General features: G+C 33.2%; 1 protein-coding gene across 1 annotated transcript in view; it reads right to left on the reverse strand.

Annotated features, from left to right (window-relative positions):
- Positions 1-17462, reverse strand: part of LOC133179730 (uncharacterized) — a 48959-nt gene that overhangs the window by 1221 nt on the left and 30276 nt on the right. Inside the window, exons 9-25 of the mRNA XM_061314423.1 lie at positions 16942-17082; positions 15333-15453; positions 14827-14921; positions 13778-13986; positions 13501-13594; positions 13046-13110; positions 12387-12423; positions 11936-12033; positions 11276-11407; positions 8030-8178; positions 6511-6646; positions 4953-5084; positions 4032-4125; positions 2634-2707; positions 2038-2172; positions 636-758; positions 198-352 (exon numbers count right to left, since the gene is read on the reverse strand). Of these exons, the coding sequence (XP_061170407.1) occupies positions 198-352; positions 636-758; positions 2038-2172; positions 2634-2707; positions 4032-4125; positions 4953-5084; positions 6511-6646; positions 8030-8178; positions 11276-11407; positions 11936-12033; positions 12387-12423; positions 13046-13110; positions 13501-13594; positions 13778-13986; positions 14827-14921; positions 15333-15453; positions 16942-17082 (1990 nt within the window). The remainder of the gene's footprint in view (positions 1-197; positions 353-635; positions 759-2037; positions 2173-2633; positions 2708-4031; positions 4126-4952; positions 5085-6510; positions 6647-8029; positions 8179-11275; positions 11408-11935; positions 12034-12386; positions 12424-13045; positions 13111-13500; positions 13595-13777; positions 13987-14826; positions 14922-15332; positions 15454-16941; positions 17083-17462) is intronic.

The raw sequence follows: 17462 nt of genomic DNA on the forward strand, positions 1-17462 counted from the left end.
CTCCAAGAAATAAGTAATAACTAAATAAGAAGAAATGTAAAAGATGCCATTTAAGAATTCTTATAAATGTGTCAGCGAAGTTTCAAAGAAACATACAGAAAAAAGAGACAAACTGACTGATAGATGCATATAAAACTTTGAACACAAATTCTAAATTGAGATTATCCTTCCAATGATCCGTAAAAAAAAAATCTTACTTTGAGACAATGGTTACTGGATTCACAGTCTCTGATGATTTATTTCTTTTCATCACATGATCAATGACATCTGCAACCATTTGAAGATCACGTGGGATGACGTCATTCATCTTCCATGTTGTTAGTTCGTAAATACTAACTTCCTGTGTCTCAGACTGGAAAAGCACATCGTTTAAATATTTTACACAGATAACAAAATATGCCATTCAATAACTACACAAATTTTTACCAGTTTATTTTGAAACATCTGAAGATCTTTCATCAATATTTCGATCCACATATGTTAAACTGGTGGTAAATTTTCTTGAAAAAAAACTCTGAAATAAATACAGATTGTAACCAGCTGCTTATCAAAATTTATCTTTATCACTAAAATTTGTAACAATTTCACACAAAAACGGATAATTATATAAAGGAAGTTTATAAGATCTGCTTTACCTCATCATTCTTTATTATTATATCAGTTTTTCGGACAGAAGGCGTTATGTTCGAAGAAGACAGCTTGGAAATACTGTATGATTCAATAGCGATTGGGTTCTCCCTTGGAAGCCATTCCCTTGCCTACAGTGATAAAGGAGAAGATAACGAACAGTGATTGGTCTAAAATAAAAACATACAACAATACAAACATACAACAAAAACATACAATAAAAACATACAACAATTCAAATCTGTGAACAAGACATAAAACACAGACCCTAAAAATTCCAGAGGTGGGATCATGTGCCTAGGAGGATTAAGCATTCCTTGTCTACCGGTCACACCCGCTGTGAACTCTATGTACCGTATATACTCGCCTATAAGTCGGTTGTATTTTTTAAGCTTAAATTAGAGGGATTGACCCACTAAAATACCATTCTTTTAATAACTCGCGTATAAGTCGGATAAAGAGTTTTAGACCAAGTTTAACTCCCAAAAAGCCGACTTATAAGCGAGTATATACGGTATACTGATCAGGTAGACGGAATATTTTACAGTCAAAGTTAGTAAAAAACAAAGGCCTAACAGTTCGGTATGAAACATGTCCGTCAAAATACAACCCAATGATAGGTTATATTTACTAACAAGGTTATAATGTCCATAGAATTTACATATGCTGATTTTAAAAGAGGTTGTTGAAATCCCTATAACATTAATTTAATCTGTCAGTAGCCTGCATCGGGTTGAAAATTGATTGTACTCAATGCATGATCTTGAGTATCGAATACCTTAATGGTATATACATAAACACCACATGCAGGTATTGGGGAATATTACTACATAGCTAAGGAAAGTTGACAATGGGAAAGCTGAAGTCATTTCGTTCGTCATGACATACAATGTAGTTGTTAGTTGACCCTTATCGTCTATAGTCGATAAAACATCCAAATATGAAACAAATGTGTCTTTCATTTCAAGTTCACTGGGATATATCGAGTCGACATATGAATGGAAGCAACTATTATATACTGATATATCTGAATTTCGAGTTGAAGGCCACAGCTAGTGGGGTTTTTCTTCTTCGAATTAGTTTTTGAATAAATTCAGGTTCGTTTGTTGGAAGACCTTGATTCCAAAGACTACAATGATGTTGTCAATGAGGAACTCCAACATCCTTTTTAGATTAACTGCAGAGTTTTTTTTTATATTCATAAATGTTACTCTTTTTTCCTTATTCCATTTCTTTTGTCATATGATACATTGAATTGCATTAAATGAATACACAGCAAAAATCAAGGCATGCACATGGTTGTCTTTTGCATGTAGAATTTGCGAAAGAAATATATAACTCTAATCTATTTTTCGTCAAAATCGGGAACATAACCTCGATACGAGAAACCATGGAAAAAAAATAATATACCGATGGTATATCCTTAAGAGGATTGATAGATACAAGAGTGTTCGATTCGTGATCCACTAGGAGTCTCAGGAAATCTACAGCCTGTCCCTCCACTGGATACTGGGCAGCTATCAGGGCGTTGTTCTCACAGAAAGACTGAAATGAAAGAATATTCCTTCCTACATCTTGGTAATCATAACTTTTTAATTTCTCAATTATATATAGCTTTCCCCTGGAATTTGTGCATGAAGGACTGCTGCTTTAACAAGTTCCCTGACAAAAATTAAAGAACATTGATGACCAGGTGTTTTTGAAAGATTTCGGAGGATGACATTTCTTATATACCGGTACTCTACTAAAAATCAATGAATCGCTGATAATAAAATTTTTTGAATATATTTTTTTGATACGATTTGAAATCAATTAAGAAGTCTCAAAATAACAGTATTTTTGTATACATATACTACGAGGAGATACAAAAACAGATATTCGAAGAACGTGTCTTCATAACAGAATCTTTTTCAATAAATCGTTGTGAATTGGTTTATTTTATCATAGTATACTTATACATAGTAAGCAAAAACTTTGTTTAAAAAATGTGATTTAGTTGTACTTACCGAAACGAAGACTGCATTGTAGTAATAAGTTCGTCCTTCAACATACGAAGACAGGGCCACCTTGAACCTGTCGACTAAACAACAAATATCAAAATATTTTATTAAGCTATGGTAAGTTATTGGCTTTACCAAGAAAAGTAACTCAATTATGTAAATTAATACTCATATAAAGTTAAGATAAATATGCAGTAAAATCACGATATGGATATCGATTCTACAAAAGTCAAAATTAGTTACAAGAGATTGATTTGATTTGAACATATTTTATTGTAATAATACATACAAAAGGATTGGATAGAAGTTCTTTCAACTTGATAAATCCTCTCCAGCTTATTATACAAACAATGAATACAATATGATTGTCATAATAAATAAATTGAGATAATTTACGAAAATTTATGTTGTACATGTAATATATATGAAAATTATAAAGACACATAGATTACTCTGAGTAATCTACCAGAGCTCTAATGTTACATATACAGTGATTGCAATGTTTTTGAACAAGAATCTTTCATATTTGCTAAAACATTTAAAATTTTTCATTCTGCATATACATATTGAAATCTAAGACACTGTTTTGAATTAGAATCTATCTGATTCTCGAAAAAATTTCTGGACACTACAGAAATTTTGAATATTTACATCGGTAGAAAAAGATTCGTTTCCACACAATAAAAAATGAGTATCTATTATATTTTGCTGGTTAAGTTGAAGAATAGTGTTTATTAAGTCATTTCTTGGACGTTCATATTTTTTGCAAACAAAGAAAAAATAATAAATGTCTTCAGTTTGACCGCAAGTACATTTGGGGGAAGAAATTATATAACAAGAGATTCGGACTTGATAGTAGACATGATAAATAACATAACAGTAGAAATGATAAATAACATGATAGTTGAGATGATAAATAGCATGATAGTAGAAATGATAAATAACATGATAGTTGAGATGATAAATAGCATGATAGTAGAAATGATAAATAACATGATAGTTGAGATGATAAATAGCATGATAGTAGAAATGATAAATAACATGATAGTTGAGATGATAAATAACATGAGAGTAGAAATGATAAATAACAAGATAGTAGAAATGATAAATAACATGATAAATAACATGATAGTTGAGATGATAAATAACATGAGAGTAGAAATGACAAATAACATGACAGTAGAAATGACAAATAACATGATAGTTGAGATGAAAAAATAACATGACAGTAGAAATTATGAAAATTAACATGATAGTAGATGATAAATAAAATGATAGTAGAAATGATAAATAACAGTAGAGATAATAAATAACATGATAGTTGAAAGGATTAATAACATGACAGTAGAAATTAAATAATATGATAGTAGAAATGATAAATAACATAACGGAAATGATAATAACCTGGTAAAACATCCTTTGTGTAGTTTAGTTCTTGGTGCGATATTCCCGCCTCTTTATCTGCGTCTATATATTGTTTTTTGATGGAAATTAGCTCCTTTGGGGAGAAAAAATTACGCAATCAAGTTTCACTACTCACACTTCAAATGACATTTTGTTACTTTAAAATCTAAAATATAAATATAATAATAGGTATTTCTTCTTTTTCAAGTGTTATATTTAATTAATTTCTCTATGTACTTGAAATGTCATTTGTTTTTACTTTAAAATCTATATTTCTTTCTTAAATTTAATAATAGATACATTTCTTTTTTTTTCAAGTATAAGTTATCAATTAACTGACATCAGCTTGTTGTAACTAGTCAGTAATTCATCGTTGCATCCATGTATGTAAAGCGAATACTAGATTTTGCTTCTTACACCAACAATAATAACTATTAGAGTCTGCTTTTAAGCGAACACTTGCCTGATGTAATTAATTGTCCCATTCTTGAATCAAGATAATATATGATACCTGTATAATCTGACTGTCTTTCATGCAACATTTTTATGGACATTCTCATAATAAGCTGCCTAATGCAATGAAATATATGGAGATAACGAACAGTATTCAAGCTCAAAAGTCCATTAAACAGTACAAAATAGGAGCAGAGCAAACACGGACCTCCAAACATCAGAGGTGGGATCAGGTGCCATGGAGGAGTGAGCATCCCCTGCCGACCGGTTACACCCGCCGTTTCCAATGAAGTATACCCAATTAATTATATTTGACAATTTATTTTATTCTATAGCACCCCTAAAGAGGACAAGATTTTCCCTCCTGTCCTTCTTTTCGTCCGTCCGTCTGTTTGTCTGTCCCTCTCTCTGGCAGTATTTTTATAAACTTGGTTTGTATATAACAGTGCCAGAATTCTCTATGCTTACTTCGAATTCTGATGTCAGTTCAGAACCACTCGGATTTTCTCTTTGTTTCTTGATAAAAGAAGCTTTGTCCTTCACCCGTTGTTTTCCTTTAAAGGACTCATTCAATGCAAAATGAAGACAGACATACTGGTCCTGAAATACAAGACTTGTTTGTGAGTAAATTGTTTTGGTTCTGGATCGGGATATAAAGTTGGTTGGACTGTCAAGCAGACTTCTATTCAGACGATCTCCTTGTTTTGACAATGTGATTAACATACACTTTTTTACATCTCGAGAGTGTTATACTTAGGTGTAGATATAATAGTACTCTCTTTATTCTCATTCACATCTAAATAGTTTGTTTGTATTTTTGCTTAACTTCCTTTTCGAGACTTTATCAGTCATATTGAGATGCCAGCACGTCCCAGTGGAGGGCTGCAAATTTAGATCTATACTCGGCATTCAGGGCAATTGGGCAGTGACGGATCTTTTCGTGCCAGCACCTACTGCGACATGGGACATCGGTTTATATGGTTTTATCCGAAGGACCGGTTTCCACGTCCCGCAGTGCATATCTAAATAGTAGAGTGCCATTTATTTCTAGAATAATTGACAACTATGTTAAAGTGTGTTCTTTTGGTAAACAACTGTCAGGAATATATCACTAGAACTTACATCTTATAAGCCTTATCACTTAAAATGGCTTTTAAATACTCTTTTTCCCCACGGCGACATAATTCCGTGGAAGCACAATTTCTGTTCAATCCGCGGTTAATTAGAAAATTACGCAGAATTATTCTTTAGGCTGTAATAAGATATTATACGTTTCTAACACTGATACGATGGTTAATTCCAAAAGTTTTGTCACAACTGCTATAAAATCTTAAATAACCAAATGTTATCAACAAAATGTAATCAACAAAATACCCCTTGTATATTTTAATTTTTCCCAAAAATTTTATTCGATTATATAAAATACTTTTTTAAATATTAAGATAAACACAACGTCAGGTTTTGTCTATCTCCGTACGGTAAGAATGTTACCGGCGTCCTTATGATGTTACTTTTGGCACTCATTTTAAGTTCATTCGAGTGTTCGAATCCCACTGTGGGACGTAGAGACCGGTGCGTAGGATGAGACCGTATAAACTGAGGTCCCGTGTCGCAGTAGGTGCTGCCACGAAGAAGTTCCCTCACTGCTCAATGCCGAGTATAGACAAAAAAATTTGCAGCTCTCCATCGGCAAGTGGTGCGTCTCCATATGAGTGAAAAATTCTCGAGAGGGACGTTAAACAACAAACAACCAAACAAACAAAAGTTCATTCGCATATCTTTTTAACTTTTCATCTGCTATTCATATATTACATATGAATAAATATAGTAGCCATACTTTGTTTTACATTTTTTTTAACTGTATACATACGTTACATATCTTTTTAATGATGTATAGTTCAAACGTTTTAATTGTATCCACACATCTTTACACAATTTTACATTTTATTTATTCAAGAAAAGTTATGCATGTAACCAAATATTACAAACGTCATTCTCTAATCCATTTCTAAATAATTCTACCTACCACATTTTGTATCATATTCATGCGATCTTCCCTCATTGTTTTAACGTAATCAACAGCGTTAAAGGTTCCATGTATGCAGCCGTAGCGATACAATTCATCTAATGCTAAAAATGTCCCTGTGCGACCTATACCGGCGCTACAATGTAAAAAAAACGCTAAAATGATTAAAATCCGTTACTAAATTATGGAATATTGCTGAAATGTACAAAAATGATGAAATTACTAAATACCGGCTCTATATTATGGAAATTGCTAAAATGTAGAAAAAACGCTTAATTTACTAAATACCAGCCCTAAATGTATAATAAGGAAAAAAGCTAAAATTACTAAATACCGGCACTATTAAAATGTTTTGTTTGTTTGCTTAACGTCCCTTCGAGAATTAGATACGCCACCACTTGCCGATGGAGGACTGCAAATTTAGACCTGCACTCGACACTAACATCCGTTGAGCAGTGAGGGATCTTTTTCGTGTCAGCACCTACTGCGACACAGGACCTTGGTTTATATGGCCGCATCCGAAAGACCAGTTTCCGCGTCACACAGTGGATTCGATCCCATGATGTAAGGATCAACTCCTTACTCTGCGACTCTATATCAAACGCTGTAACCACTGCGCCACCGGCGCTTAAATAAAAATCATTTCTTTAATGAAGAAAAACGCTAATATGATTAAATATCGGCCCTTAATATTAAAAAAAAAATGCTAAAACGTAACAAACGCTAAAATTACTAAATGCGGGTCGTAGATACATATTGAACGAATCATAATTGTAGAAAAACGTAAAATGACTATATAACGGGTAAAATGTTATTATAACGGGTGAAATGATTGATTAATTGATTGTATGTTGTTTTACGTCCCGTTCGAAAATTTTTCACTAATATAGAGACGTCACCATATACCGGTGTAGAACTTCAAATTTAGACCTTTACTCGGCACTCAGGGCCATTGATCAGTAAGGGTTCTTTATCGTGCAAACTCCTACCGTGACACGGGGCCTCGGCTTTTAAGGTCTCATCCGAAGGACCCGCAGCTTTCACTGCAAAGTACTGAGCTCTTTGCAAAGGAACAGTAACTGTTTGCTACCTATTTTTTATCAACTAACGTCAGTCGCGGACGTGATTCGAACACACGATCTCTGACCACGGATCGAGCACTCGCTCTACCGACTAAGCTACGTGATGGTTCAGCGCTAAATGTGGAACAGTGCTAAAATATAGATAAACGGTAAAACAATTAAATATTGGCGCTAAATTATAAAACAATGCTAAAAGTGGACTAATGCTGAAATGACTAAATACCGGCGTTAAAATATAGAACAATGCTTAAGTGTAGAAAAACTCTAAAAAGGAAATTCCCCTATACTAGACTACCCGTACACGCACACGTATGCAGTCTCAACAACTCTAATATAAAGGTATTAATTGACATACTACTTGCGATAAAATGAGGATCAACGCTAAAATAACAAATTACATAAATCTTTTAACCGTGTGAGAGGGGGATTGAGTTTACCTGCAATGTACCAATAGAACACTATTCTTGCTTTTTTCCTGGATCCGCACCACGTGTTTATGAAAGATCATCAGATCTACAGGATCAGGGACACCATGATCTGGCCAGTGAGTGTAGTGCATTTGGATCACGTCCTTGGTTGTAGATTCCTTTTAGAAATAATACAAGAGGCCCAAGGGCCTTAACGGTCACCTGAGTATAATACAACAATTTAGAGGATCCATAGAGTATAAAATGAACTGAAAGATGAAGCTTTGTTGCCCAAAAGCAAGAAAAATAGGGTGATCAGGATCAAAACAATAATTAAAACATGATTGTGACGTAAACCTTTTGTTTGTGTTGTCCATTCTATAGCTTTAATGTTGAGCTAACTCCTCAAACAATCCATTAAGTTACCTGTAAGTGTCCATTCTTTTTGGAAAACTGTCCATTCTTTTTAAGAATGGACAGTTTTTTCAAAAAATCGAATGGACAGTTAAAACAGAATGGAGAGTTACAGGTAAACTTTGGAATGTGTTCAAGAGGGAAACAAAACAAATACATTAAATACTCTTTAATTTACATGTAAATAACAGAAAGAACACGGAGATCTAAGCTAATCCAGAACACAATGTCTGCACAGAATCCCATTGATTTCATGAATAATGTACATTATTTCAATACTCAAAACTCAATTTTCACAAAACCTGATTACAAATGACACAATTTCACATTTGACTTTTCGGAAAAATTATTCCCTCGACGAGAATTCATTTTAAGATAGAAGTACGTCTAATATTAAATCCTCCACCCAGAAAACAGTTTGCTCCATGAACACTTCACTGCTGCAGTTTATATTTCCGTAGAAAATAATTAAAAATGAAACATCTCCAGATTTGATTTGTAAAACATTTTCAGGTCAAAGATTGGCTCATGGCTAACCCAACATTCAGAACACAATATGCATTTCACCAGTACACAGCTGCAGTTAATATATCCTCAAAAATAGAATTCAAATAAAACATTTCCAGGTTTGATTCAAATTTGATTATCTGTATCTGTTGGAGAAGTTCACTTTTGGGTCAAAGTTTGGCTAATATTTCTTTTACTTTTACTCTTCTGCATGTTTCCAAATATCACCAATTTTATGCATATTTTGGTTTATTAGATTTTGATTCTGTCATATACTCTCTCCATCAGAGGAAGACATGTATGCCTTTACAACGTAAACTATAAACTGATTTTGAAGCATGGCATACTTGTATAAATACTAGTATCCCCCAAAATCCACCCGTATCTGTCCATTCTTAAGACAAAGACCTTTTGTTATTTGCATCTGCCCGAAACACAATGGCTATTCAACAAATTGCTCTGCATCCCTAGCTTACCTATGACTGTCCATTCTGTAAACAATGAATTTGTCATTGTATGTGTGCTACCTGTCATATCTGCAACCAGTTTTGTAATTTTTTTATTTCATTTTCAGAACAAAGGAAATCATGTTTTAAGTAGCCTATGGCCCTCGATTAGTTCTTTCTCTCACAGAATGGACAGTTTTTGGCCTTTCTCCTTTACTTAGTCTAGTATTCATTAACAGTTCATAAATTAGGTTCTAATCTGTTCCCCATTTATCACTATCACCATACAGTATATTAACAAACTATCAGTGTTTCTGTACTATTTTAATTCCTTGTTGAAATCTCTTACATTGGCCTCTCTTGATCTTTGATGAACATTTAATAAGACAAGTTATTTTTGTCTCATTTTTATTTATCTCTTACTTATAAGTCTACCTGATCATTAAAACTATGAAAGTACTTTTTGTATTATACAATAAAAATTCTTGCATAATTCTCTTATTCTATTAACCTTAATTTCAAGTACATTATTTACAGTGATTAATTATCAAATGTAAATGGCAAAGGGGAATAACTCCTCTCAGTAGAATACAAATTAATAGAGCCCTGGCCAGGACCAGAACACTTGACCAAATGGTCCAGATGTTCAAAAATCTGGTAAAAATACCCTTCCTTATTAAAACTTTTACTCTTTCTTGCGTCTGATATGCCCAGGTGCAGAGAAGATTTTTAAAGAAATAATGCAATTTTACTACAGATTCACTATATTATCAATAGAACAACCCCCCCCCCCCTCCCCACCGAGAAACACCAGAGCCTCTCACCCTGGAACCAGAAGTTTGCTCATAATAAGTAATCACTTTGTTTATCTGCTTAACACTAAGGGGCAGACAGGATTATTTAATAGAATTAACTTTAAATGCATTTTCACTATATTATCAAGAGCCCCACCCTCACACCAGCACGTCTGACCTAGGGGTTATGCAATTCACTACTCTGGAAGAAGCACTCTTTCTCATCATAACTATACACTTAGCTTCTTTGCTTTATAACCAGAAGCAGAAAAGAATGTTTTCAAAGAAATTTTGCTTTTTCACGATATAATCAATAGAGACCCCCCCCCCTTTTCACCAGAACCCTTGACCCTGGGGCCATGAAATTCACAATTTTGGAAGAGACATCCTTGTGTATCATAACAATGTACTTAGTTTGTTTAAATAATACCCAGGAGCAGAGAAGATTTTTAAAGCATTAATGCATTTTCACTATATAATAAATAGAGCCCCGCCCTAACACCAGAACCCCTGATCCAGGGGCCATGAAATTCACAATTTTGGAAGAAACACCCTTGCTTATCATAACTATGTATTTAATTTGTTGAAATAAAATCCAGGAGTAGAGAAGAAGATTTTCAAAGAAATAATGAAAAAAATACGACGACGGAAGAAAACAGAAAGCAATAGGCGACCTGAGTGACTCAGGTGACCTAAAAATCATTAAAATCATGACACATCATGTAAATGATTCCAACACTTACTTGCTTCCTATCTTTTAAGTACCTAAGTTTCTAAGTTTTCTACGTGGTGTTTGTCATAAAATAACACTGAATATACTAATATAAACATTTATTGACACATTACCTTTTACTGACATCTTCGTAGATAAAAAAGATAAAGGAAATTAATGATCTTTAGCTTCTTCACAAATTAAAGACAAAGGGAAGGAACTTAACAACTCAAATAAGATAATTGGACATATAGACGGAGCGACTGTTGAAGATTTCTGTTTCAATCTTTAAGTACATGTAAAGAGTATGTTCTGCCCTATGATGATTTAATATCTATTTGGTATATATACATGTACTGAATGCAAAAAAGATAAAATACATATAAATGCAAAGAGTACATACTGAATTTCGTCGTGCTTGAAGGTGTCGGATGACGTAATATGCATAATGCTTCTCTTTCAATAAGCGTACAGATATGTCTCCGTACGTCATCTCCTCTTCTTCTGAGTCTGGCCAGTATTGTCCACATTTCTTCTGCAAAGACATTATAACATATCCAGGTGAAGAGAACTTAAGTGAGTCCACTGAAAGCAAGAAAAAAAAACCTCAAGCCTAAGGCCCTTTGGCTTTTTGTCACCTACATTTTCTAAGAAACCTCAAGCTGTAGCCAATTGGCTATTTGTCACCTTAATTTTCTCAGAAATCTCAAGCCTGTAGCTTATTGGCTTTTTGTCGCCTAAATTTCAAGAAACCTTTAGCCTATTGGCTTTTTGTCACCTACATTTAATAGGTCCACATAATCGTGAAATTAAACAGGACTCTAAATATATGCACTTATTATGTGAAAATAAGGCATAAAGCTGCCCAAACAAGGGTCCTGAAGACTGCCTTTTTATTTGATGAAATTATGTATGTAAGCACTTGGGAAATCAGAACAAGTTTTTTTTTTAAATTCTACGTTCTAAGAACCCCATTCATTTTGCAAATTGTCCACGTTCTACATTTTTTCAGATATTATATACTGTTGAATGATTTTTTGTTGCTTTTTTATTGAAAAGTTACCTTGCTTCCCTCCACTAAATTTGTAAGCATGATGATGACGTTAACGTTCTCCTGCCAGATCATCAACCAATGATCCGACAATGTATTTGGTTTGGGGCCTGCAGGAAACACAATACGCTTTTAATTCTCTCCTAATTAACAAATTAATACATAATTGTAGCAAGACTCGAAAGAACTCTATGCATCATGTTAGTTTGACATTTTAGCTTGCTCAATAATTGAACTCAATGAAAATAGATGGGAAACTTTTTCCTCAATACAAGAAGAAGAGTTACTGTAGTAGGTATACATTCTGATATCTCCACTGAAAACAAAAACTGGTACATGTATCTCCGATAGCTCAAATAGTTTTGAAATAAAGGCTTCGGAATAAATAGGGAGAAAGCAAGTGACAAAGTGTCTTACATTTGACATTGATGGAATATAGAGAAGGACTATGTTAAGGCTTTACCTTGGGAGGCTATATATTTTCTATCCCCTTCTAGGTCCTAAAAAAGGATACAAATGGCAAATTACACGGGATACAAAAAACAGATTACACGGGATATAAATAACAGATTACACGGGATACAAATAACAGATTACACGGGATATAAATAACAGATTACACGGGATACAAATAACAGATTACACGGGATATAAATAACAAATTACACGGGATACAAATAACAGATTACACGGGATATAAATAACAAATTACACGGGATACAAATAACAGATTACACGGGATATAAATAACAAATTACACTGGATACAAATAACAAATTACAAGGGATACAAATAACAAAGTAGACTGGATACAAATGACAAATAACACGGGATACAAACAACAAAATAGACGGGGAAACGGACAGGATAAAAAGATAAGGCATTAGCCTTTATAATGTATTTGTCAAATTGAGATCAAAAGTTGGTAACTAATTCTGAAAAGCGAACACTTTCGAAAACTGATCAATTAAAATCAAAACATGGGTCATGGTCGACATATAAATCTAGGAATAGTCAGTATAAGTTCATAGGTCAAGGGTAAGGGAGTTTACACATATATAATGATTCAGACTGATATTAATTTGACCTTATATGTTTCTGGCAAATCCATTTATTTATTACCCTTATAAAGTTAGCGTTGATATAGTCGTTCTCATTTGACTGCAGAATCACTCGGGAATGGTCATCTACATTGATAAAAACATTTTAAAAGCAAAATACCTTTAATAGTTTCATGATAGGATAACATATTATGAGAGAAGTTAGACTTGTTCAGCTTCTTTTTCAGAACAAGTCCCAAAACCATACACTGTGAACAGATTTAGATTTTAAAATATCTTGATTACTATATGATAAATATGTTTAAAGAGTTGATATATGTAGTACAAATTTATTAAAAAACAAATAAGATGGGTATTGGTTTTATTTTCAAAATTATTTCAAAAGCAAAACTTATTCAAAATTTTCAAAAATGGTGAGTTTTTAGTTTTTAATCTCTTTTTTTTTCTTTGAATAAGATGGCCTTTTGGCAGATTATCTCTTATTTAAGTACTGAAAAGTATGGAAATAACCCTTACATGGAAATGTTGTTTTGAACCTGTTTCTTGATTTGTTCTGGGGTTCCTTGGCGACTGTGCAGGCTATACTACTTTGTTCTCCATATGGTATATCCTGTTCAATTGTTGCAAATATTTATTAAACATATTTGTTCTAGCACGTTAGTCAAACCATTTGTTTTAAAAAGAGCGAAATACCCACTAAAGATGATACATGTACTTGTGCCTAGGCGCACTGCGATTTATATGCAGAATAAAAAAAATTATATATATATGATGGTATTTATAAGAACAATACCTTGAATTCTTTTAGGAATATTCTGAAACTGTCTTTCGATTTGGCTTTTATCACAGTAGAAATACTGCTGACTCTTATATTTTTGGAGGCGAGAAAAAACGAGTCACGTGACGTATTATAATACATGGATGATGCATTACTGATTTGGCTATGACGATCTTCCTGTTCATCAGACAAATCATCCACCAGTTTTATAGAACTGTTAGTAACTGAACAAAGAAACACAGAAAATAAAACAACCAAGGTTTGTTTGATATTTGTTAAAAAGATTTACATGTACATATGGGTGTATATGTCGGTATAACTCACACATGATTTACACCTGCAATCTCCAGAATTATATCTCAGCACTTCCACATTTATAAGAATGAGATTTATGTCTTACAAACATCTGTTTGACGTTCATGAATTAAACAAAACAGTTCAATTAATACACTTCACTGATATGCGTATCTTTTTGAGCTCGTAAAAATTTCTTTTGATGTTGAAATAAGCAAGATTCTCAAGTAGATTTAACGATTTTTTTTTTGTCTTTTGAACATTTTTGTCCCCTCGTAACGAAGTTGCATAGAGAGGATAAAGTACGGCGTTTTTGAGATTGTGAGTTCGTGCATAATAGAAGTATTACATGTAATTCATATCGGGATCAACGTGCTCTTTTGCGAATGGATATGCTCCAATTTGCGGTGCCCATGTTTTCTATTAGAACAAAATTACGTATATGTTGTCCGATCTAGAAATTGGGAGAGTCATATCTGCTAGTAATTTTCACATTTTGAATAATTACGCTCTGTTGATTAAATAAATACTGTGCGGGTATATGTAAAGTATTAAATTTTGTATAAACTATACAAATAAAGTACTTAAACACTTCTAGGAATGACCAACGTTTTCCTTAGCCAAGAATTGCTGAAAACACTTTGACATTTTCAGAAAAAAAAAACGCTTTTCTAGGCAATTGAACGCTTCGTCATGGCATGAAGTAATTAATTAACCTTTAAACTGGAAATCAAGTTAACACTCACCACCTCTGTTAAGTTAACACTCACCACCTCTGTTAAGTTTAATGCTTCGTTTTATACTTCGTTTTATACTTTGATTATACACGAAATCTTTGTATTCTGGTGTTTGCTTTTTCTGAAACCTGAAAAAAATAATGAATTCTCATATACGATTATCTTTTGAGTAAAAATGCATTCGGGATCTTTTTGTAAGTAAACAATTTTGTGTTGCTTGTTCTTGATATACCAGACAATGACGTAATCATTAGTTTCCTGATTTGATTTGTTTTGTTTTTGACCTATTGGCATAGCAAACTAAACATTTTGCCTTCTCTACTAATCATACAATCAAAATTAAGATTTTCAATTTTACAAAACGTAAATTGTTTAATAGCCAATTCGATTTTGAACAGATTTTCTGATAATGGCTGAATTGGAAACACTGGTACAAAAACAAACAAGCACAGACCATTGAATTTGAAATATAAAAGAAAAATCAGTAACAGTTTTTTTTTTAATTATTCTGTAAAAAATGACAAGAAATAAATAATGACCTGTGAACAAGGACTACAGCAACACCAACGATAATGATAGCAAATAGTATCCCTGTTGTAATCCCAGCTATTGTACTTCCGGAAGGTCCAGGACCGGAAGGGGAAGTAACAGGGGGGTTAGCTACAATCAGCACATAGTTACCATGCGTCGATTATAAATTTGATGATGAAAAGATTAGCTGAATTATTCCCTCTCGGTATTTTAAAGTACCCCTTACTTTATAATATGTTAACGGTGCCACCGTTGGGGCGAGCGCAGTACTAGTTGTATACCATAAAAAACCTTTACATAGTTTACACTTAAAACTTTGATCCGCCTCTTCAAACCGCACGAGACAGCTGTCTACACTTTGACGTCAAATGACGTCGTATGTAAGATGTATTTCCATAATGGAGTCTAAATAAGCCTTTTGTAATTTTGTAACCGAAGGCGTTGTAGAGTAGATGCACTTATATTTTGTTTCGTTTAAGACCTCTGCAAGACCTAATTCTAAATACATGATAAATACAGAGCTTTTTATTCGCCATTATCGCAGGGATTTTTAGTAGCGAAGGAATTCTGGGAAGGTTTGACAGGAAAATTTGGTTGACGAATATACAGATTTTAATTTGAATATTTTCCGTTCTTACACGTTAGTCTATTCAGCTCGCTGCGCTCGCTATTAAGGATGACTTTTACTCAGATGGCAGAAAATTCCACTGGTGGGAATGAGAAACCACATGTTTTACATTGTAGACCTATGATTGGACCATGTTGCTTTTGGTACTTTCAAATATGTAGATCAATGACCTAATTTTTAAGCCACTGAACAATCCTTTGAAAAATCCCCATGAACATGCTTTAATTTTTACACTATAACCAGGAATTTTTCTCTTAGCAAAACATATCTAGTAATAAAACGCTTTGAATAGTGACATATAATGGAAATAAGGAAAGTGTGCATAATAAATTTAACAGAGTGAACAATAAACTTGATCCAATATTCCAGTCCAATTTTTATTGTCAAAAGTTTTCTAAATTTAATCCATTTTTAACCAAATATTACATAAAACTGTATGAGGAGAACTCTAAACTCTTTACAGCCTTATTTTACTTGTATCGCCAATATTTCGCTGGTATGAAGATTATTTATGGTCACAAATCTTTTTTTTTTTAAATATGCTGTCTGAAATGGCTTTTGTTAATTTTTCAGATTTTCTCCATTGTACGCCTTCCTATCTTCTGAAATAATACATGAGCTTTAACATTATAATTAAAAAACTAAATGAAAAAATCTTCGAAAAGTCACGAAAACATCTTTAAAAAAAAAATGTGCAATTTTTTTTTTTAAATCCGAATTTCCTCTGCACTACCATAAATCTTTACGTGATGTTCGTCAAATACTAAAATATTAAATTTTGATATTGATATTCATTTATTACATGTTTAGATAATATTCGGCTGGAAAATTTTTTAATTAAAGACGTTAAACTTTACAGCAATATGTATTTGTCAACTAAAACCCTGAGTAAAGGTCATCCTTTAGACGGTAATAAAAATGTGTAAATATCTAATAATCTGTATCGTTCTAGCATTATAGGAATTAATGATAGAATACATAAAACATACTTTGATTACATTGAAATCCTCTCCACCCAAGAGCGCAGCCTCGGTCACAGCTGCCGTCTCTATGGTTACAGGGGTCGTCATTAAGGCAATTCCCGCTACAATTTTCTGTACACATATTTCCATAGAACCCTGGCATACAACCTAGAATAACAAAATACACCAACACTTACCTAAAATAGCTGCGGAGTGGATGGGAGGGGGTTTGAAAGATGATACACCCCCAGAGCACCTTTGGTGTAGAGTAGCAAAAAAATGTGTATTGGGAGCGGACGTTTATAATATATGTGTTCATCGTCTCTTGAGTTTTCCTTACAAACATTTCCTTGGATAAGTCTCTTCCGTATATGCCCCACTTTCTCCTTCCTACATTACCTTCCCCTTCCCCGTTTTTTTTAATTTCACATACATGTACTCTATTTAATTCTTTCTTTGATTACAGAGCTTTTCCATATATTCTGGAAACAAGCTCGTTCTACATTCCGTTGTTTATTATTCCACTCACTGACATTATATATAGAGTT

Source organism: Saccostrea echinata, unplaced genomic scaffold (genome assembly GCF_033153115.1).
Source record: "Saccostrea echinata isolate AGI-Se365-2 ecotype Australia unplaced genomic scaffold, CSIRO_AGI_Sech_v1 ptg000005l, whole genome shotgun sequence".
In the NCBI taxonomy this organism is placed as follows: Eukaryota; Metazoa; Mollusca; class Bivalvia; order Ostreida; family Ostreidae; genus Saccostrea; species Saccostrea echinata.